Genomic DNA, 24,969 nt, shown 5'->3' with positions numbered 1-24,969 from the left:
TCCCACCGCGGTCTAGCGTCCTTTGGCAAGGCGTTAATCCACACTTTGCCACTCTCGACCCAGGTGCTAAATGGGTACCCGGTAGGATGCGAAAGATATTGTATGTTTGATTTTGCCAGCGCCATAATGAGGCTGCGATGAATGCAAGGAATGCTCCCCAGGGAGTGGAAATTGTGCACTTTTCGTGCGGGATTGAAATGAATCCAATGACCGGGGTAATAATATGCTGTAACGCGCTTTGGGCCATTCTGGGAAAAGCGCTTTATAAAAATTGGGTATTATTATTATGTGACCTTTCCCCCCTTAACTTCCCTTTCTCCTTTCTATTTTTTTTATCGTGGATCTTTAGATAGTATGGTGAGCAACCCCCCCCCCCCCATCTGCACAATAGTGGTATTGAGTGCAAGCTAGAGAAGGGGTAACAGGGAGCTACTGTGAGAGAAGAGTGCGAAAGAGCATTTGAAGAAACCGGAGATCATTAGACAAAGCCGAAGATCGAAACTTCTGGTGAAAGTGATAGAAAGTCGGAGAAATTGAGAAATATATAGACTCGCAAGAGAATCTGAGAAAGGCGAAAAATATTAAGAGAAAACAGGAAAGAGCGGGATAGGGGCAGAATACTGAGTGACCGTGAAGCACCATCTTTAACCAGCCTTTAATGCTGATCAAGAATCAACAAATAAAAATCGCGAAAATGCTTGATTGATTATCAATGTGGCTCACCTTGAACAATGTTTTGTACAATGCTTAAGCTTTCAAGCATTTTCTTCGTATAATGAGTTGAAAATATTATTACCATCCTTTATCTAGCCTCGAATGAAGGGCGGCCTCACCGGGGAATGGGAATGACCTCCTTCCTCCTTATGATGGTTTTTTCATAGAGGGAAAAGGGAGGGTTAAGTTTCAAGATTGTCCAAGTACTTACATTGATACAACCAAGGCAAAGGGGTTGTACGCTGATTCGAGAGGCAGTGAACTCTGTTATAAACTACCTGGTTATGGGAAGGGGATTCATATAAATATTTTTTTCAATCTGCAATTTTCTCAAACTAGCCTACATTAATTTCAGGTGTATTTTTTTTATTTTGTTGTTTTTACTTTTTTGTAAAGACGGGGTTCTACCTAGATGGCGCTATAAAAGAAGACTCATGGTCCAAGATTGATGGCCAAAGCATTAATAAGAAAACTGATTAAAATGTTTTATTCTAAAATATTGAATAAAAAAATGAAAGCTCAGCGGGGTTATTCATAAGGTCGGGGCGGATCCCGGATTTTCCAAAGGAGACACATTTTCCCGAGGAAAAAAATTGACAAGCAAAATAAAAGAAAGGAGTTTAACCAAAAACTAAGGGTATTTCGTCCACGAAAAAAAAATGACAAGCAAAAAAAAAACGAAAAAAAAATCTTCACTTTCAAGGGGAGGGGGGGGAGGCACACTTCTGTTTTAATGCCATTAATTTACATTACAATTTTTAATTGTTTGTTTGTTTGTTTGTTTGATCATTTATTTTCCATAATCATATAAAAACAGTCCATTACAATACAAATTAAATACATGCAATAATATACATTCATAAAAGTAAAATACATATAAACAGTTTACAGAATGCCTTTCAATGAAAACAAGAAAGGATAAATACATGCTAAATTATTTGAAAATGAAAAAAAAGGGAAACTAAAGTAAGGCCATGTGGCCCTGTAAAATAAGTTCCCTTATATCTATATTTAATACAATTAACTATATGTGTTACTGAAAGACATGTTTACAAAAAAGAAACAAAAATGAAATGTGTCAGAGGAACATAGACAAAAAAATATGGCAATAACAGTATGCACTACTTGGGGTACATGTACATGTCAGTATTTGGATAAAAAGAATATTTTCAAATGTTTTTTAAATGAGTTTTGGTTATTACAAAGAGATATATAATTTGGTAATGAATTCCAAATGACTGGAATACTACATCGAGGACATTTTTCTTCATACATAAATAAAACTTTCCAACGATGAAAATTATATCGATTTCTTGTATTGTAATTATGAACATTAAGATTTGAAGAAAACATAGTAGAAATATTATATGGAAGTGAATTGTGAAAATACAAGTAACCTAACACTGCTGTTTGATGCTGATATAAATCATTTATATTCAAAGTTTTGAGTTTTATGAAGAGAGGAGCAGAATGGGCAAGGTAATGGCTGTTGGTGCAAATTCGCAAAGCTTTTTTTTTGTAATCTAAATAAGGTGTTTATTTTTAACTTACTACAATTACCCCAAACGCTGACACAATACGATAAATATGGTAATATAAGAGCATTATATAATGAAAACAAAGAATGATTTGAAAGATAGTATTCAAGCTTTAATAAAATACCTATACATCTGGATACTTTGCAAATAACATTGTTAACATGGGTATCCCATTTTAGATTACAGTCGATATAGATTCCAAGAAAATTTACAAAATTTACCCTCTTTAGAGGAATGGAGTCAATGGAAATGGTAATGCCAGTCAACGTGTTTGAAATATCAGATAAGTTATGTAAAGAAAATATCATGAAATTGGTCTTCTTTTTGTTTATGAGGAGTCTATTAGCTTTAAACCAATTACACACTTTAGTCAATTCGAAATTAAAGTTTTGTTCTAAGTTTGAAAGGTTAGGTTGCGTATAAAATATTGTTGTGTCATCTGCATACATTGTAAATTTAAAATTACCAGAGGATTTAACTATGTCATTTACATATATCAAGAAAAGCAATTGTGCCTCTCAAAGGAGTGGGGGGGGCGGCACAGACAAACCGGGGTTTTTTTATGAGAAATAAAGTTAGCAAAATAACAAAGAAATTAATGCACTTCCCTGAATAAATTATAAATAATATAGTTTAGAGTAATCAGCAACCGCAATTGGACATAAATGATACTATACAGTTTGGTACTCTTACAGGCGAGGAAGGTGGCCGGCCAGTGGGGTGGCGAGTGGGGGCGGGAGGAGGGGGGGGGGGCAACAAAGTATTTTGACGCATCGATCGGTGGACCATACGGTATTTTTAATCATGGAAATTCAAAGACTGTAGGCCTTTATATTGAATAGATTTTCTTTTTTATTCTTGCACAATTAAATTTCCGTACTAGAATGTCTTATGAACCATCAGGTGATCTAGTAGGTCTGATGGGTTTGTTTGATTGATTTTGTTTGTTTGTTTGTTGCTGCTGTTGGTTTGTTGTTGCTTTAAGTTCTTTCTTTCTCTCTTTTTTCCTTCAGCCTTTCTGTCTCCCTTTCTTTAATTTCTTATTTTCTTTCTTTTAGTGCATGCTGTTGTTTGTCTGTTTGTTTATTTTCTGTTTGTATGTGTATTTTTTTTCTGTTGTTGTTTGTTTGTTTTTTGTAATTATTTTTTGTTTTGCTTTGTTCTTATTTCCGAGACACATAATAGGCGCTATCGGTGTTGCATGTGCAAAAAATGAAAAATAGCAGGGCCCTAAGTAAAAAGAAAAAGTGACACACCGAATATTTTGAGGAAAGGAAGGGGGTAGGGAAATATTACATCCGGGCCGCTGGGATAAGGCCTGAACGGACGCGTACGGGGCCGCAGGAGTCCCGTGATTTAGCTTATGGGATTCTCTGTGTTGCTACCGCGCGTGCTGTGCACCATTACAGAACTCATTGCATTCGCACCGTCAAGATGGCGACTTCCATGACTGTATTTATTTTTGTGACTTGTTTGTCATTGCTTTGCACCTATGGTAAGTAAAACATGGTTTATTACTCTTGCAATCGAATTTTTCATTCATTCACTTTTTGAAATTTATATTTTTAAAGAAAGTACCATACTAAATTTTCTTCGTTCACTCTCTGCAGGCATGGCAGGCAGAGGAGTCGAGTTGCTCCACCGACGACGCCGAAGCTGTGGCGCGGCGCGCGGCGGTGGGGCTTTGGATGTGGATCTGATGAATTCTCGCGGGTCCGCGCCACGGCGCCAACCTCCCTCCTTTTTTTTACTTAATAATTTGAAATAAACAATTACTAACATCGATTCTCTTTTCCATCATCTTGACTTGAGAAACGGAACCAGGCATCATCAATTTGTTTTTCCAGTGAGTAGGCCTAATCATCAGTATGCAGTAATCAGCACTCATTCAATGAACAAAAAACAAGGTTATAATTAGACAGCCATCGTTGCTGATTGGGGAATTGATGAACGCTATTCGCGATATAAAGTTGACTTTCGCATGCGTTCGGTACGATCGCGATGTGTTTATGTTTTGACCAAAGCGGAAATGGAACGCGAATTGCATTATGGACTGACGTCATGAATACATTATCCCGAGTCCAATCTCGAGTGCGTCTGCACCTACAAATTAGCGGGATAATCCTAAAATAGCACGCTATTTTGCAAATAAACCCGAGTTGACTTGGGATTGCAATCTCGAGATTAATATTACGAACTAGCGCGATAATTGCGTCTGCATTACAAACAATCTAGAGATATTTCAGATCGGGATAATTTGCTGGATCAGAAATAGCGCGCTAATTTGAAAACTCGGGATGGTGCAGACGACACTTGAGAGAACTGAGACTAGCCAGGTGGCTTCTTGAGAGTAAAAATCATTTACTGACGTACACGTAGGCTTACTCTCATCTCAATGAAGCCAGGTCTTCCTTCTCATTCACCTACACAAAGGAAGCCAAAACCAGAAACTTTCACCCCTGAGATTTCTACTTTCCTTCTAAAAGATCTAGCCCTAAATCATGTGCATGGGATAAAATTTCATGTCCGACATTTCTACGCTCTCGTTATTTCTGAACAAGAATTCGTCAAAAAAATGAGAAAATATTGTGAAGAGACAGAAGAGACTCGCCCGATGTTTACGCCGCCATCTTGTTTCCTATTGTTCTTCACCAACGTTATCCGATGCACGCGTCTGTAACGTTGGCACGACGCACGCGTCTGTAATGTTGGCACGCATCTGTAACATCAATACTGCTTCGCCAACGTTACCCGACGCACGCGTCTGTAACGTTGGCGAAGAACAATAGGAAACAAGATGGCGGCTTAAACATCGGGCATGTCTCTTCCGTCTTTTCACAATATTTTTCTCCTCTTTTTGATGAATTCTTGTTCAAAAATAACAATGAGAGTGTAGAAATGTCGGAAATGAAGTTTTATCCCATGTACATGATTAAGGACGAGATCTTTTAGAAGGAAAGTAGAAATCTTGGGGTTGAAAGTTTCAGGTTTTGGCGTCTTCGTGTAGGTGAATGAGAAGGAAGACCTGCCTTCATTGAGAGTAAGCCTACATGTACGTCAGTAAATGACTTTTACTCTCAAGAAGCCGCCTGGCTAAGTGAGACTGAGTGAAAATGAGAGGCACAACAAATGAACAAGGGTCAGGTACATCACTACATGTACTTTAACTTCAAGCGATTTTCGTGCAGGCTCCACTCCAATACTGCTACACTACGCTCCACCTGCCCAAACATCAGAAGGGTAACCAATTCGGATATGCCGAGTGACAAAGATGGGATCAAATGGTGGTTTATTGTAGAATTATAGAAAAAATATAACGAGAAAGAAAAATAGCTTAATTTCTTACTCTTCACCCTTATTTCACTCCGTGTTCATCCTCCGGTTATCCTCAAAATTTGTGGTTTTGGGACAGTATCAATTTCCTCACACATATTATTCACGGCCGATTTCAAAACATCGCATGCGATCGGCGATCGCAGGTCACCTTACTACGTATTACATTGTAGTATTCTATAAGCTTACATGTACGAACGATCTCCAATCCAGTGGCCAGCCTGGATGTATTGCTGATGATACATGTGGATGATGGGAGGTTTTTTTCAATTTTCAGTCAACTGCAACTTTTCATTTGTCTTGATTTGACTGCGAATGCTATATACATGTACATGTAGGTGCAGGGTTAAAGGGGAAGTTAGCCTGAGCTGAGGCCTGACAAAAAGTTTAATGTGAAAATAGCATGATCGAAAATGATTAAAAAAAAGCATCGGTGAAGCTTTGAGGAAAATACATCAAAGATTATTAAAAGATGTAATAGAATTTTAATATTTTTCTTTGTGACATAATATATTGGCAGCTAGCTTCTCAATTATATATTGTGTTTTAAAAAATTTAAAAAAATGTGACTAATGTAATGTCATTGATTTTCTAAAAAAAAATGAAAATTATGCTTTTTATTGTACCTCCAGTGAAAGATTTTTTTACTTAGTCATGAAGACATGTCATGAACCATGAATAATTTGAAACTTGACCTACACATTTTATGTTTATACATGGGGTACATGTAACTGCTTGTCTATAGATATTGTCACAAATCAAAAACATGAAATTCTGATATTTGATGATTTTCCTTAAAACTTCACTCATACTTATCATTATTTTCCTACATGTATGTAATGCCTTTCATTGGAAATGCTGTGCAATTCAGTGGCTCCCATATGTTCATGTATCTAACTTCTGAAGGTTTCCATGGCGAAGAACAATAGTGTAGTAGATTTCACGGTACACCATGTATCTCTCTTGGGCAAATATTGGTCCTGAAAAGGACCACCCAATCTCGACGTTTCGACAAGTGTGTTCTTGTCGTCTCCTGAGGACGACAAGAACACACATTCTCTTGAGGACGACAAGAACACACTTGTCAAAACGTCGAGATTGGGTGGTCCTTTTCAGGACCAATATTTGCCCAAGAAAGATACATGGTGTACGTGAAATCTACTACACTATTTTTCATGTATCTGTATTGGCCTATCAATCCATCAAACATGCAATGTGCAATTATCAAGGGCAAGGACTGTCAAATCAAGGCCATATAACACTGTGATACATTGAAGACTTTGAGAAATATTGAGAAACATGTACATGTAAGTTGGTATTAAACATTGTCATTGCAATTAAAACAGAAAAATTAAGGAACATTACATTGGTGATGCGATGTAAAAATAAGAGAACAAAAAATGTGGGGAGGGTGAAACATCTACATGTACATGTAGGCCCTTTTCAAACTCTGCCCCACATCTTCAGAATTTTCTTCCAGCTTCCATTCTCCATTCATTGTATCCCTCATTGGCTCATACCACATTGTTCAGATCAAAATGAAACATTTACAATGTATCTAATGGGATAAAGTACATGTAGTGCTGGAGCTGAACCAAACGCAGGTTCGCCAAACTTGTCACTTCCAAACTGAACTGAACACGAAGGCTTGGTTCGGTGCTTTGCTATGGAATGTCAGGCTCATTAATTTTGCCAAGTGTCAATGAACAACATTAAGATTAGTAGTACATGTAGGAGTGGGCTATACGTATGTAAATGGGTGATTTTTTGTTTTACTGTGGCAACAGTTTTTTTGTATTCCTTTTACCTTATCTCAACATGAACTGACAATATTTTTTGTCTCAGGTCCGAAAAAAAGTGTGCCATGCCAAAATCCAAAATGGCCGCCAAACCCCCCCCCCCCCCTCCAAAATCACAGTTTTGGCCACACTTTTATTTGGTGGTCTTTTTCTCTGGTTTTGGTGTCTATTCATGTTTTGGGGGGCAGACAATTTGTTTTACCTAAAATTAGTACTTTTAAACAATTATTTGTAGAGTTAAGAGGTGATACTGAAATTTTCAAATTTTTAGACCCTGTTTTTAGCCCCAAATTAGGTTTCATTGTCTTTCTTGGATATGAGATGATAACAGTTGACCAGTAGTAAGCAACTTTTTATAGCTATATTGCTTTAATTCCAATATTGGGGTTGAAGGATATTTGGGAAATACATCTTATCAAATCAAATAAAATGTCATTTATCCATAGGGGCTGTACGGTATACATGTACTGTACATAATACTCTACACTGCATATATCCATGCATTGACCACCATGACATAACAAGTCCTGCATGTACATGTACGTATAAACTATAGTGTCATAGTTTAAGTGAGCTCCTGAGGTTTAGAATTAGATAGTGACTTGTGAATTTGATTGCTTAATAGCTGATGTACATGATGTACAGTACATGATGTACAGTACATGTAATGTAAATTGCACATAAGAATCATGTACGTGTACATGTACATGTTGTATGTACTGTACATCACATTTTTAGCAGGCTTTAGCCATATCTTCTTCATTTGGAGGCTTGTTTTTACCTAGTGGTCTAACCCTATGTCTATGGGGTCAGGTAATTACCAAGGTAACACTGTTCAACGGCCAATCAGAATCAAGGATTCCATGCATGCAAGTTACCATTGGACAGCAAAGTTACCATAATCAGAATAGCCAAAGTGCCATAATGTGGGGTTGACTATAATTCATTGTCAATATTTTCCTTTCTCCACCTCCTGAATGAGCATAATTGACAAAACATGTCTTCAACTTCTGAGACAAAACATACAGTATCTTTAATTTCTCATGTAGCTCATTTCTATGACACTATACTTTACATACATGTACATGTACAGACTGTGTCATGGTTGTCAATGCATGGACATACATTTAGTATGCTGCAGTAAGTACAATACAATGTAATAAAATGTATACTCTATAGCCCTACAGATAAATAACTATTTTTATTTAATATTACATATTTTGCAAATATCCGTAAAACCCAAAGTAGAGGAATATGAGCAAAATAGCTATATGAACTACTTGCTATTGCAGAGCTTGTATCGTCCAATATTTAAGAACCACAAGATGGTGATACCTTATTTTTGGCTGGAAAGGGGGTCTAAAAATGTGCAAATTTATGGGAAAAACACCTTTTAACTCTACAAATAATGGTTTTTATGTACTAAGTTCAGGTAAAACAAATTGCTTGCTCCCCAAAACATGTGAATAGACACTAAAACCAGAGAAAAAGACCATCAAATAGAGAAGTTGTAGCCAAAACTGTGATTTTTGGGGGTTTTGGTGGCCATTTTGGATTTTGGCCCAGCACACTTTTTTTCAGACCCGCGACAAAAATATTGTCATTTCATGTTGAGATACATGACAAGGAATCTAGATAAAAACTGTTGCCGTATAAAAATGACAAAAAAAGGAATTTTTGAGCCATGTACATGTATAGCCCACTCCTTTTAGTACATGTAGGGAACACAATGATCAAATACATGTGTAAATAAACAAAAACTAAACATGTTTCTAAAGTGATTATAAAAAATGCAAAATAAGAATTCCACACAAAATGCATGTATTTTAAAAATCCACTTTGAAAACTTCTGGCACGTTTTGTTTCAGCAAGTAATGAATATTGGAATATTTTTCACCACCAGGATGAATTCATTGATTATTTTTCATAAAATTGCAGGACATTTGAAGCTACATGTAAACTTGCTGTTAAAGATCGAGTGAATAATGATAGTATGACCATAATAAGTTTTTTCCTCACTACTGAGAGAGTACTTGTACATGTAGGCCTATTGGTATTTATTTTTCACCTTCTGAAATGGCGATATTGATATTTAAAAAGTATAAATACGAATTGAAAGAATGAGGTTACAATATTTTTCACTACGCTACCTACATGTATGTTATATTCATAAAAAATGTTTTAGCATTGATTGAGTGTACTGTACATGCATGTGCAGTATACAGTAAGTCTAGGAAAATGAAATGAAATCCTAAAAACATTCAATTCGCATAATTTACGTGTACAGTATTTAGTGCCCCCTTCCCCAAACTTTAATTTACATTACCTGATCAGAAATTTACGACTGAGACATTTTGAGGGAATTCATATTGAAACTCTTAACAATATTGTTTGAATTCGGTTTTAGATCAAGTCCACATGTTTTCATTGCATTAATAGTCGGAGTTGGTAATTGTGTAGTCAATGTGAAACTAGCATTATTTCCTGTATTATTCATTTAACACTGCTGTAGAATTCAGTGTGCATCTAGTGGCATTGGTCTTGGATTGGAGCTGGATCTTTGTCATATCTGTAGGAAATGACACCAAGCAAAAGAATGTTCAGTTTCCTTTTGAATAATAGTTTGCAATAACTGTATACATGTACTAATAATACATGTTAAAAATCTGTGTGGTTACATTCATGTGTAGTTACATAAATGAACATTGAATCAAATTTTCTCCTCCTGCTTCATCTTTTGAATAATTTAGTTGAAATAGAAATATCAAATTATCAAAAAATAAATCCAAACATTTTGGGCACAGCATTTTGTCAGTAAAAAATAAATGCTAAAAGTATGTTTTATTTGTGTGTGAGTGTCCATCCCAGAAAAAAAAAATTGATAATGCGAAGAAAATCACTTATTTCATAAAAATGGGATGTCAAATAAAAAAGTTATAGAATGTTGCTTATTTAAAAAAAGATAATTATATGCATCACTCAGTAAATATGTAATGAGAGAGTTGATGATGTCACTCACTCATATTTTTTCTTCTTCATTATGCAATATTTCAATTTTTGCAGACCTGATTAGGACCCTCTTGATTAAATAACAAAACGTTAAAGGAGAAGTTCACCCTGAAGAAAACTTTGTTGTAAAAATAGCAAAAAAAAAAAAAAATATTGGTGAAGGTTTGAGGAAAATCCGTTCAAGAGTATGAAAGTTATTAAAGTTTAAAGTTTTGGATTTGTGACGTCATAAACGAGCAGCTGCCCCATGTGTTATGTAATATAAAATGCATGAATTTCAAATTTTGTATGGTTCCTGATGACTTAATTTTGTTTTCTATTCATGATCGGGTGTGAAATGATTTGTCTATTGATATACAAAAGGTACAGTGAAAACCATTTTCAATTTTTTTAGAAAATGACATTTCACTGATTTTTTACCATTCGCTATGTAGGAATGTTGCTCGCATATGACGTCACAAATCAAATAATTGAAATTCTAATAACTTTTGAATTATTTGATTAATTTTTCTCAAACCTTCGGCAATATTTTTTATTATTTATTCTGCTATTTTTACAATAAACTTTTTGTCAGGGTGAACTTCCCCTTTAATAAAGAATTGTAAGTTCAGGGTGGAATAAAACTTTTCACAAGACAATGAGGATAAAAATTAATATATTTCATATACTGTAGGCCTAAAGAAATAGTGAGTGGGTGATGTCATCAATACCCTTAACATACACATGTGTACTGACCAGGATGTGCATACAGCAGTAACTGTTATATGAAATTAAGCTCAAACAAACTTTGAAATGTCATAACTTTCTCATTTTGCATCCAATTTTTATGAAACTTTCAGCATTATGTTTGTTTGATTTTTCTTTTTATTAAAATCAACTCTGTTTTTTTTACTCTGATCTACACTCAATACTTTACTTTTTTGTGCAATGTACTACTGTACTGTACATTGTAGCCTTACAGTTTGTTTTTTGAATGACCTTTTTTTCTCCCTTTTTTGCCCAGTATTAGGTGAAGGAAGGTTTCTACTAGCCCATGTACCAGAATACCTCAAAGTTAAAACAGATGAAGGTCCTATCAATGCCAATGAAGTCCCAGATTTATTCCAATTAGCTTTAGGATTTTCAAGTTCAAAGGTGAGATTAATTTTTCTTTTAACAAAATACATGTACATGTATATTTATTTCATATTCTTTTTATCATAAAACATAACAAACTACTATATCTTTATACATAGCATAAATAATACAATAAATGTATGATTTGAATAAAACATGATGAAAATATTACACCTAAATTATTTCTCCCAACAGTACTATCAAATGATAACAAATTTATTAGTTTTAAATGATGCATTAATTTCATGCACACTTCCTGATGTGCTCATGATAGAGAACAAACCTGTTAGGAAGGTATGCCTCATAGTTTTTTATTAAGCCTAAAACCCTCTTTGTTTTTTTAATACTAATGTGCACATGTTATTTAGTGTGAATTAGTGCACGTCCTTGCCACATGCAATGAAATTTTAAATGTAACTCTAAGAACACTTTAATACAGGTAAGTCTTTGTGAAATACCCCCTCCCCTCCATTAATGTTTTTTGATTATCAGCTCAGTGCCCTGTTGCTTGAAAGCGACATGAAATAGGTACTTTCCTGTCCAATGGTAACTATATTGTACCATGGTAACAATGCTCAACAACTAATCAGGATCAAAGTTTTGTTGAAATTTAACCTTGAACAGCAAAGACACTATATGCTACAGACCCAGGCATAAGATGAAGATTATCACTTTAACTATAATACTTTTAATTGTCATCTGTATCTCTTTCTGTATTAGCCTTTATCATGGCATGGGATGTCAGCCGGAAGTATCTTCAGAAGACCCAAAGCTGGTGTCCTAATCACTGTAGAAGAGATTCAAGGCACAGATGCTCTCAAACCATCAGCTCTTCAATCCATTCCTATAAAACAGGTATGCTACTAAGGACTCGAATCAACCCTTTCAGCTACATATGTTATCACCTCGTCATTGGTAGCACTATCAGTGACTAGTGGCAATCAGTAACAGGTTATCTCCACTTGTGATACCGTATGCTTTATATATAAACACCTCAGTGTTACAAACCACAATGTACTAGTATATTTTTCATTGTGACATGTAATGTTAATGTACATTAGAAAAACATAAATTATGCATTATGAAAAAATTGCTTGGGATGTACATAACATCCCGCACACTTGACTGTAGTTGCAGTTGGTCACCCATTCGATCGGCACTCTATATAGGCCAGGGCGAACATCCGGGCATTTTTAATCTCAAGCCGTAGCAACTGATTGGCTGATGAGAACGGTGCACTAGCGACCCGAACAGCAGCACAGAGTTTTGGCATGCCTACAATGTATAATACACAAACATCGCATTCATACTTTGTGTCGAATGTCAGAATAATCCAGTTTACCCATTTTGTTATCTGGAAGTTTATGAATCTTTCTGGAATTTTCAGTGCTGTTTCTGACGTTATTCATCACACTAAGGTCAGTGCGGTCGTCGTTAAGCGGATGTGATGTGACGTCACCCTGCCCCTGCCTATAGCATACATTAAACTGTAGTCTGAATATTCATTGATTGCAAGTGGCAATCTTCCCTGTGGTAAACAAGCTGTCAGACATTTGTAACAATTGGTGATCTATTGCCACTTGCCACTGATAATGCTATCAGTCACCAGTGGTGATAAACTGTACAATCAAACACCGTGGTGCCTCACTCTGTTTCAGATCCCTCACTCTTCTTGCTAACCTAGATGTTCTGATTAAAGAATCTCAAGTAACAAGGGAAGAAAAATTCAAATCTGACTATTTCTTCTTCAGAAAATCAAATTTTCTTGCATACAAATTTATCTACAGCTGTATCAATACATGTATATTGTATTCTTTTCTGCTTGAAAATGCACTTCCTATCACTCCATAACTGTAAATGTTTTTGTTTTGTTTTTGTCTCACCTGCGAAGCAAAGTGAGACTATAGACGCCGCTTTTCCGACGGCGGCGGCGGCGTCAACATCAAATCTTAACCTGAGGTTAAGTTTTTGAAATGACGTCATAACTTAGAAAGTATATGGACCTAGTTAATAAAACTTGGCCATAAGGTTAATCAAGTATTACTGAACATCCTATTAGAGTTTCATGTCACATGACCAAGGTCAAAGGTCATTTAGGGTCAATGAACTTAGACCATGTTGGAGGAATCAACATCGAAATCTTAACCTGAGGTTAAGTTTTTGAAATGTCATCATAACTTAGAAAATATATGGACCTAGTTCATGAAACTTGGACATAAGGTTAATAAAGTATCACTGAACATCCTGCATGAGTTTCACGTCACATGACCAAGGTCAAAGGTCATTTAGGGTCAATGAACTTTGGCCGAATTGGGGATATCTGTTGAATTCCCATCATAACTTTGAAAGTTTATGGATCTGATTCATGAAACTTGGACATAATAGTAATCAAGCATCGCTGAACATTTTGTGCAAGTTTCAGGTCTCATGATTAAGGTCAAAGGTCATTTAGGGTCAATGAACTTTGGCCGAATTGGGGGTATCTGTTGAATTACCATCATAACTTTGAAAGTTTATTGGTCTAGTTCATTAAACTTGGACATTAGAGTAATTAAGTATCACTGAACATCCTGTGCGCGTTTCAGGTCACATGACCAAGGTCAAAGGTCAATGAACTTTGGCCGAATTGGGTGTATCTGTTGAATTACCATCATAACTTTGAAAGTTTATGGATCTGATTCATGAAACTTGTACATAAGAGTAATCAAGTATCACTGAACATCCTGTGCGAGTTTCAGGTCACATGATCAAGGTCAAAGGTCATGTAAGGTCAATGAACTTTGGCCATGTTGGGTTTTTGTTGAATAACCATCATATCTCTGTAAGTTTATTGGTCTAGTTCATAAAAAGTGGACATAAGAGTAACCATGTATCACTGAACATCTTGTGCGAGTTAGAGTAGTATTCAAAGTCAGCACTGCTGCTATATTGAACCGCGTGATGCAGGTGAGACGGCCAGAGGCATTCCACTTGTTGTTTTTTTTCACAGATAATCATTTCCCCAACCATCCAATATCTTTGCTTCATGTTTTTGACCACAATCGATATTTTCATAATGGTATTTGCTGTTTAATTATTATTTTTTCTTTTTATTTTCATTTTCAGGTTCAACCTGGTAGTCTAACTCTCGACTCTGTAAAGGATAATATTATCAACATGTATGGGAAAAGCAAGCCTGTCTCAGTTGAGCTTGTGGCAGGTGCTGAGGTATGGCCATGTACAATGATATTATATACATTGCGTCCCATAAAAGAGGAAATCCATTTTCAGGGATACGTCTTGTCGTCTTAAATCATTAAATATGTTTTGGTTTCATATTTGGTATTGTAAGTTAAATCTCCTCTTTGATCAAATACTTCATGGATCAGTCACATATGACTTGAAACCAGTAAAAACTGAAACCTAACAATTATTTGCTCAGAATTGTACGATTTGATCTGCATTCATTCTCATTATTTGTTGAAACAAACATCAGCGCTCGCTACCCTTCACCAATTTCGATTTCGATTGTTTTTTTTATGTTTTCGATTTTTTTCCCCAATTTTGAAAGCGAAATTTGACCCTCTTTCCTTACCGCTCCACGACTGCTCCAACAGCGCTTGGGCGGTGTGACCAGGCCTTAATGAGCTGTCCATTTTGGACAAAAGGTGCAGATAACCTAAACAAATCTTGACCACTTTTTTGTGCGTAGCTTGATTTTGACATAGACATTTTAAACTCTTTTGCTCAGCGATACAATGTACATTAATTTTTTCTATATCATATTTGGTATTAAAATCATAAAGAAAAGCTGAGCTTTATAATTTTGTATTTCCTCAATCATTTGACTTAGCAAGTAACATTCTGCCTGTTATCATTGCAGTTCATTCGGTCACCAGAAGAGTTCCCAAAGCTTTTTGAGGGTCTTCCTCCACTCAGGCTAGACAGGATGATGCCCCTGCTGAAAGGAAGTACATCAGTGACCCTTCATCTTTCACCTTTGACTCTAAACCTGACCCACCAGTCTGATGTCAACTTCTTCAGTGAGCTTCAGATAATGCAGGAAGTCCTACTAAAGGTACAGCAAATATACGTTAGATCCTTATGACTTTTGTGTTATTAATGTCCTTAATTTCTTTGTCTTTCCCTGGTCTTTATTTTCATCATTTCAATCGAGCACTTCTTTGTGTTACAAGATTTTTTTCATGTTAAAATTCGTAATAGATATGATATCAGACAACAATGATTTGTACATTTTATGTTTCAAGATGTGTATAGATGAAATAAGTGTTGTTATATCAGGTTCACACACACAACCACGTGTTCATCATTTAGATTGAAATATATGCGAATATCCATGCACATCTGTACTCCCTCTTGCTAGCACCCCAAAATTTTAATCTCTTATTTCTCTTGCTTTCTCTCTCATAGCTGAAGGAAAACAGGGCTGTTGTTGATGATAATGTGCCAGACATCTACTCCTTTGAGCTGTCAGGGTTCAGGGCTCTGCAGTCCGAGTATGGACCAGACTCGGCTCAGGTCGTTGATGCTATGAATGTTCTAGCTGACTTTATCCAGCAGGTAACTTACCTTTAGATCTCAGTTTGAGGTTCCAGAGGGGTGGGGGGCGGGGATGCCCATATATCTAGGTACTCTTTTGAGCTGTCAGGATTCGGTTCTCTGCAGTCTGAGTATGGACCTTGTAGATCATTGAAGCTATGAACGTTCTAGCTGAGGTAACTCACATAGAGATCTTAGTTTGGGGTACCAGAGAAAGGGGGGGTCATTGTAATATTCGGCTAGAAGGAGAGTGAAATTGAACTAGAAAAAACAGTTGGGTGAGAGAGAATGTTCAGATGTCTACTCATTTGAGCTCTTGGCGTTTAGGCCTCTGCACACAAAATGTAAACCAGACTCTGCATTGATGCAATGAACATTCTAGTTGACTTTATCCAACAGCTAAATCACATAGGATTCTTAGTTTTTGGTTCCAGAGGGGCCATCATAAATAAATTAATCAATGGAGAGTGAAATTTAACTAGAAAAAAACAGTTGGGCGAGAGAGAATGTTCAGATGTCTACTCATTGGAGCTCTTGCGGTTTAGGCCTCTGCACACAAAATGTAAGCCAGACTCAGCATTGATGCAATGAACGTTCTAGTTGACTTTATCCAACAGCTAAATCACATAGAGATCTCAATTTAGGGTTCCAAAAATGGGGGGGGGGCTAATATTTCATTGATACTATGAATTACACTGCTTAAAGGGATATTTTACCAGAGACATGTATCTTCCTGTAGAAGTTCAGGCCACCCAATTTATGTATCTTCTAATTTATGCAGTTCTATATTACATGTACAGCTCTGATACCAACACCACAATATTACTGTCAAATTTATAGACACCTGCACATAAAAAATGCCAAAAGGAATGTGTCTACAAAAATTGTTACATTTGCAGCCTGTTTGTGGACAAGTTGCTTTATGAAAGGTTAGATGAATCGTCTGTGTATGACATTTTCATTTTGTTTATGACGTCGTCAGTGTGCATATGAACTTTCTTTTAAAAGCTTGGAAGCGTAATGAAATACAGTTTGAATTTGTTTATGATGTATTAGAAACATTCAATTGATATTCTTTGGTCAATTCCAAACAGTGGGGACGTGAGATGATAGAGCTTTATGGTGAGGATCTGTTTATGGGCGTGGCTACTGTTCCAATGGAAGCGTTCATGCACAGACAGGGACGATCCCTCATGCAGGTAAGGTCAATGAAGTTCATTGGTGATTGGTCAGAAATGATTTACTTTTGATGGCTCTGAATATCACTCACTATGCGCATTCATAACCTGCAAACTTTATAAATTGATCCCTTTTTTACTGGCACCAAGAGCATGTATAGCAGCTTTCACGATTGACTGTCTTGGGAGTGTTTCATAAAATTGTCCGAAAGCATCACACAGCTTTGTGCACAATTGTGATCATATTCTTGTGCTAAATGAGTTACCCCGATATTTTTTTCTTGTTTTATCATGATGGGAGTGGATTTGCTCTAACCCTTCTCATTTTTGACAGATCATAAACTTTGCATACAGATTTTTCTGTTTTTTTTACAACAATTATTTTAATCAACAAAGATCTATGTGGGAGTGTCTAGCATGATAAACAACACGCTGATGTAGCATACAAACATTTTTAAATACACAGAGAAGAAGAATATTGATAGAACTGTAAAGGCTGTTGCATATCTTTCAGGAAAAAAACATGGCGCATAAACTCCACCTCTCCCATCTGTGTGCATCTGATCAAAGCTAATGGTCTAATAGGATCTTGAAGTAAATTGCTTATATTTTGATGCACAGTATACACATTCCACTCTGTTCAGGGAACATTGTTTCAAGTTCTGATGCATACAGTAGTGCATCAATGGGAGATTTCATGTTTAGTGTTGACCCTTTGGTGTTGGTATTCGGTCAACTTTCACATGAGTATTGCACCAGAAATAAAACAAAGATGGTGCTGAAAAATTACTCACAGGGTGTTGCGCTGTCAATATTGTGATCTGGATTATTTGTGTAAACTTAGTATAGGTTTTGGGGATTGGAAACACAATCCAAATTGTGCTTCTAACACTGTGTTCTTTCTAAAAGTTTCCTTGCGGTATTTCCTTCTCTTTTATATGATTTTTGTTTTCACATACATGATACTTACCATTATTTTCATTTATATTCCTGCAGAACACACCTCTTCTTTCGGCTACTTTGCATATGTTTTTTCTATACATTTTTATCATTGTGATTTCTTCTCTTTGATCAGTTTTTTTTGTTGTTGGTAATTCAGCTTTTCATCCATTGTGAATTATTTGCATGGTCTTTTTTAATCACATCTATTTATTTTTCAATTTATATATATATATTAGGTGGCAGTTCATTGCACAGTTGCCATGATGGCTATGTTTATTTTCACATGTGTTACTTTGTGTCTTACCTCAATGCATTCTGTTAAACTGTAGTTTAAGTACAATTTATTCCTATTTGGTTGTTTCCTTAATTCATCTTTTCATGCATTTTTTCACAGATTATAAATTAGAAATCAGGATTATTTTGCACTGATGTAAAGCATGTTTTTTTTTCAGTCTACATGTTTATTCTTTTCATCTTGTTTCATTCTTAACATGTACAGTGTATGTACATCATAACTTGTTTTAATTTTTTAATTTCAGCCAATGTATCTCTTCTCCAAATAATCTTTGATATTTCGTGAAATTTTACAAATTGTACATAATTGTACAGATCTTCAATGATTGCATACACCAAAAATGGTGGCCGATTCGATGGTTAAATTACTTGGGGCTGGCAATATTTGAAATCAGCACCCCGAATTAAGCCTGTACATGTATGCCAAATTTCAATAGCGCAGTTCATATAAAACTTGAGAAAATGATTGCAATAATATATCATGGTGGCCATCTTGGATTTCAAGATGGCGGCCATTTTGCCACTGACCAAGTGGTCAAATTGCTGGGGGCCGGCAATATTTGAAATCAGTGCCCCAAAAATACCCCAATATACGAACAATGTGGAGCGTTTAGGCCCAGTGGATAAGTCTTATGACTTTGAAACAGGGTCGTGGGTTCGAATCCCAGCCGTGGCGTAATTTCCTTCAGCAAGAAATTTATCCATATTGTGCTGCACTCGACCCAGGTGAGGTGAATGGGTACCCAGCAGGATTAATTCCTTTAATGCATGAGCGCTGAAAGGCAGCTCGAGCTAAAGCCGGGGTAATAATTATAATAACGACGCGCCTCGGAATAGAATATTTCTAGATAGATTGCGCTATATAATGCCTATTATTATTATTATTATTACCAAATTTCAGTGTCACATTTCATGTAAAACTCAAGAAAATGACATTAATGATTTTTCATGGCGGCCATCTTGGATTTAGAGATGGCGGCTGACCCGATTCTCAAATCACCTGGGGACGGCAATATTTGAAATCGGCATCCCAAATTATGCCTATGTGCCAAATTTCAATACCGCAGTTCATATAAAACTCGAGAAAATGATGCAATAATATATCATGGCGACCATCTTGGATTTCAATTTTTGATTTTGAAATCAGCGCCCAAAAATACCCCTGTATGCCAAATTTTACACTTTCTGCTAGATTCGAGCATCTTTTTCACATATCTACTGGACTAAATGTTCTAAAAATTGAATGTTGAAATAGTGTGTTGGCAATTTGTATAATACTACACTGTACGTATATAAAGTTCCAATAAATATAGGGTCGTCACTTATATTGCATGTAGTGGGCTGAAGCAACATCTTCTCTTAGAAATTACGTGTGATGTAAATCCAAAGTGATCATCACACCAGCAACTTCTTAAGACTCCCAAGACACATGTAGCATGTGGTGCGCAAGTTTTCTCTGCCTCAGCACCTTCTCTCTGGAATAATTTGCTGTTAAATTTAAGAATTATACCATCGCTGGAGACCTTCAAATCTAAACTGAAGTCTTATCTATTCTAACTGTATTAGATATTAGCACTTTGACACTCATCCAAACTGTCTCATTCTTTCTTTTCTAGTGCGCCTCGGAATAAAATATTTCTAGATACATGTAGATGACGCTATATAAATGCCTATTATTATTTATCAAAGACATCTTATCAATAATCATCCTCCATAAAAAATCTCTTCTAATTTTTTAAATATTTTTTCCAATGTCAAAATGAATGTAAGTGGTTTACATGTATTTACTATCATGGCATATTGGCATTTACACCAATTCATTTATCTAATTTATAGGTTTTTTTATCAACTTCATTCTTCCTGATTTCTTTTTCAACTATTTTCCATATGATTGCTGAGTGTTGGATTATTGTTAGTGTTTTTAAAAACCTATCTCAACATTGAATGTTTTTAGGGTGGCTCAGATTAAGACTAGTTTTTGTTAAATCTAGAAATATGGCAATGGTGGCCAACTCTGATTATCTTATTAACAGTCTCCTAATTCATCAAGAGAAATCTTACTAGGCAAAAGAGGGTTGCTTCTTATGTCAAAACTCTAAAATCAAGCTTTTATGAGCGACCTTCAGACTTTTTCATTTTGAGATTAAAAGTTTGTGAACATCCCAGCGACTGTATGTTTCAATGTGACTGCACACATTCATTTCTAACAACATGCCACAAAGATTGAATTTCGGACCATTTACACACAAAGTTTATTTATTTAATTTACCAACCCATACAAATACCCATATTTTTCCAATGATCTTACAGGCTACAGATTCAACAACAGAACCTACTAATTCTCCAACTACCACCAAGGTTAATCCAGTAAGTATTGTTTTAAAAAAAGATGTTGAAAATATATAAGATTTTTTTATAATGTAAAGAAAGTATTGTAAAAAAAACCCCACAAGAACATTGTCAACCAAGGCTTCACCTTTCAATGTGGATGGCATATTTCCGACAGATTCTGATTCAAAATTCAAACTGTTAGTGGAATCCTTGTTTAAACCCTGTTTTGAGAGCGCATCGTATGGTCTAGTGGTTAAGACACTCATCCTTCAATCTGAGGGACGTGGGTTCGTTTCCCTGCCATGGCGCATTTCCTTTAATAGCAAGAAGTTATCCCACAATGTGCTGCACTCAACGCAGGTGAGCTAAATGGGAACCGACAGGAAGTAATTCCTCAAAAAGCTGTGAGCACTGGAATCGGTAGACTAGCTTAGCCGGGGTAATATAGGAGCGCCTTGAGCACCTAACAATGTTGATACATGCGCTCTCCAAATCCTACATTATTTTGTTTTCTTTTATATTCAACAAAGTACAGTACATGTATTTGCTGGGTTTTGGTACCATCCAATGATATCGCCAGATGAAAGTAGTGTACAGTAACACTATTTCTATAACAAATTGTATGATTCATTTGTCTTTTCGATGTGAAAAACTGGCATGCATTGCCTTCGTATTTTGTAATTATTTTTCCATTTAATAAATTCATTTCTTAGAATGAGATGAGAATGATGTGAATTACAAATGAAAATTACATGAATAGTACATCAATAGGGTGAATTTGATGGATTAAGGATGGAAACTGACTGTGACTTGTAACCAGTTAAAAAAGAAGTTTACGATAAATTATGGTGGGGTATTATTATTAATGTAGGGTTGGTCAGACAGAGAGTAACTTTGGTATCTCAGATATGAATATTTCTACCCGACTGCAACAGTGATGATGCAAGGGACAAAGTGAATAAATAACCAGAAGACTGCAATCGATTTGGGTTCTCTATAAGGCACTTTAGTAAAGGCTCTGTCACATTGGGGAATTCCCGCAACTCTCCTGGCTGCAACAACGTTTAGAGCGTGTTCAAAACTTTTCTGCGTGCAAATCAGACTTGCATGTGCTTCTGCAGGCAAATGAGTATGAACATGGACCTACTTAAATGCTAGCAAGATACTGTCAATGCAGGCAACGTCACATGCAAGGTTTGCACAGAATGATGTGACAGGGTCTAAAGACCTGGTCACCACCCGAGCGTTGTTGGAGCGGTAGTGGAGCGGAGAGAAAAAATCATCACCGCTCGCTACCGTTCACCATTTTCGATTTTTTTTTTTTTTTTTCGATTTTTTCCCCAATTTTGTGAGCGAAATTCGACCCTCTTACCCTACCCCTCCAACAACGCTCGGGCGGTGTGACCAGGCCTTTAATTAAGGATACTAAACACCTTACAAAAGGCACTTGCACGTCAACTAGAAGTCAAACCAGACTGACTGGACTTCGAGACCACCGTGTCGATGACCCGACCTGCATCGGCATGTGATGATGAAATCGAGCCTTCATGCATATCTGCCAGGAATTTATATGACACTCCATTTTCTTCCTTTTCATTTATGAATATTGCAGAAACCGACCTCTATTGTGCAGATCGTGGTATAAAGAATTCAGTACTCAACTTTAATTGTTTTTTTTCTTTCATTTTGCCCATCTGTTGTGATACCCCCCAGCTTGCCTGCCTTACCTCTCTACATATTTAGCAGGACCAGACTCTGCAGAAGGGAAAGAACGATCTTAATACTTATACTTGTTAATGAATTATAATTCCCTTAAAAAAGAGGCAGAAATTGCATTTTGACAGTAATATATGCCAAGTTCAGATATGTATTTCATAAACAGGATGTTTGCCAAAGATTCTTGATGCGCAGAGGTGACTGTTGACTTTATCGTTAATCAAGTTTTATTAATTAGTTTATATCTAAATGTACATGTGTCTTTTGCAGGGTGCATTCAATTCATTTTTATCACTGCTGCAATATTTCCATCTCATCACACCCTTATAGATATATCCAACCCCATGAGCAACTGAAAATAAAAAATAGATGATAATCAAAGAAACATCAGATTTCACCATTGGTGATGAGATTCCATAAGAGGATTTCATTTTGTGATATGTTCCTGATGAGCCTAATTAATTCATATTTACATCTGTAGTTAATTCATCTTTTCCATCTACATGTATATCTCAACAGGCTACCACTGCTGGGCCCACCCCAGCCCCGGTCACCAACATCACACCGTCGGCACTGAACGTGGCACCGTACTACGACGAGACCTTCCCAGTCTTCTTCAACATTTTCCTCTGGATGGGCATCATCCTGGTGATCGCAGTCGTGGTCGTCGCCATGATGCTGGGTAACATGGATCCCGGTGACTCCATCATCTACAGAATGACCAGTCAAAGAATCAAGATTGACTAATTAATCTAGATTATTGAAATAGATAGGCTTATGTATTATCATATAGGGGGTAATAGCATTTAGGGTATTGGAAGATTTTGTTTACATGTTATCTCGGGGGTTCAGTCTGTCTAAAATGCCAAAGAGATTCAACTTGGTAATAAACAATGGAATCACTTCCATGGGACTGACTAAAAAAAAAGATATATTATTACTCGACTAAAGATGCTTGCCTGACATTGCAAGTGAAAATTAGTGGTATAAAATTTACAGGGGGTATACATGTATGCAAGTGGAGAGTGTATGCTTCACACACTGAAGTCTAATTTAAGCATATCACTTAATCATTACATCTGTCTTTGAATTTTCTTATTTAGTCTTTTGTATCACGTCTTGTTGAGGAATCTTGTTCAGGCAATCTGTTAGAGTACATGTACATTACCCTATTTTGTAGTACATTACTCTATAAAGTATGAGAGGCATGTAACCAGATTGTACATGTAGGATAATCACATTGATTTTTCAATGAAAAAAAGTATACCTGCAGTAATTAAAATGTGCAATTCTATCAATGTTTTATTTTGATCAAGTCCTTTCCTGCACAGAGATGTAGGGATTTATTCATTATTTAGCTAGAATGTTGACTTTGTTCATTCTCTCAACTTCTCCAGTATTATGAATAAAAACATGTGCATTTGTGCTGGTATAGAGAGATGACTTATATTGCCAGAATCAGACTTAATTACTTGTAGCTTAGCGTCAGAAAGGGGTAAAATAAAGATATTGAGGGCAGAATATTTCAGTCATTGCTCATTAATTGTGCATGTGTATGCATATTAATCATGATCGAGTAACGAGTGTCTCCGCCAACTACAATATTGGAAGAATGCAATAATGGTACAATTAAATAAAGGAATATGTTACTACTACATGTATGTAGTATACATGTAGATGAGATGCTTTTAAAAACAAAAGTTTGTGCCGCATACTTTTTCAAGAAACCCGTACGGTGTCTTTCACTGCAGCTTTCTCATATTCTCTGTTGGGTTGTTCATGTAGAATTGAAGGAATAAATACATGATAATACACTGAAGCGGGATTCCCTCAGAAAGATGGGGTCAGCTTTTTCTGGAGCACCTGATAGGTACTCCAACCATGCTCTAGCATTGGTATGCATTTCATGGCTTGGCCGATAACACCCTGTATCTCATAATTTGTGGGAAGCTTAAGAAAAGGCTTCATTTCAAAATATAGCAGTGTTGGCATTCTCATTTTGTCTGAAAACAATGTCTTGATTTCTGTAAAGAACTCTTTTGAGGCAAAAGAAGGTTGCCAGGCGTTAGTTGCTACCTATGTTATATCTCTAGACTTGCTTTTCTGAGCTGTCATCGAAATATTCATATATCTCCTGATTTCTGTGAAGAACTCTTTTGAGGCAAAAGAAGGTTGCCAGGCGTTAGTTGCTACAAAGGTCTATGTTATATCTCTGGACTTGCTTTTCTGAGCTGTCATCAAAATATTTAAATTTTGAGGTACAAGGTTTTATCAGCCTAGCAACAATATAGATATAGGTGTTGTGGATCAATATTTTTGTGACTGTTATAGCTCTCTTTTCAAAACAGATTTGATTTGGTCTGAAAGTTGATATACCTTTGCATCTTAAACTATGGGAAGTTTTATCATTTATATTTCTTTCTACTCTGTCAAACTACCATCTCTAGGTTACACTACCAG

General features: G+C 36.1%; 1 protein-coding gene across 2 annotated transcripts; it reads left to right on the top strand.

Moving 5' to 3' along the window:
• Positions 1–3,648: 3,648 nt before the first annotated feature.
• Positions 3,649–24,840, top strand: LOC121429583 (renin receptor-like). Of its 2 annotated transcripts, XM_041626685.1 has the most exons (9): positions 3,649–3,747; positions 11,397–11,527; positions 12,230–12,364; positions 14,615–14,716; positions 15,372–15,566; positions 15,920–16,069; positions 17,143–17,247; positions 20,773–20,829; positions 23,029–24,840. In XM_041626685.1, the coding sequence occupies exons 1-9, from the start codon at positions 3,687–3,689 to the stop codon at positions 23,254–23,256; spliced, it is 1,164 nt and encodes a 387-aa protein (XP_041482619.1). In that variant the 5' UTR covers positions 3,649–3,686; the 3' UTR covers positions 23,257–24,840. The 2 variants fall into 2 exon arrangements, with proteins under 2 accessions (XP_041482619.1, XP_041482620.1); XM_041626686.1 differs by lacking the exon at positions 20,773–20,829.
• The last annotated feature ends 129 nt before the right edge of the window (positions 24,841–24,969 follow it).

The sequence above is a fragment of the Lytechinus variegatus genome, chromosome 16 (genome assembly GCF_018143015.1).
Source record: "Lytechinus variegatus isolate NC3 chromosome 16, Lvar_3.0, whole genome shotgun sequence".
In the NCBI taxonomy this organism is placed as follows: Eukaryota; Metazoa; Echinodermata; class Echinoidea; order Temnopleuroida; family Toxopneustidae; genus Lytechinus; species Lytechinus variegatus.
Note: the sequence above shows the minus strand (reverse complement) of the source record. Positions and strands in the feature narration are given on the sequence as shown.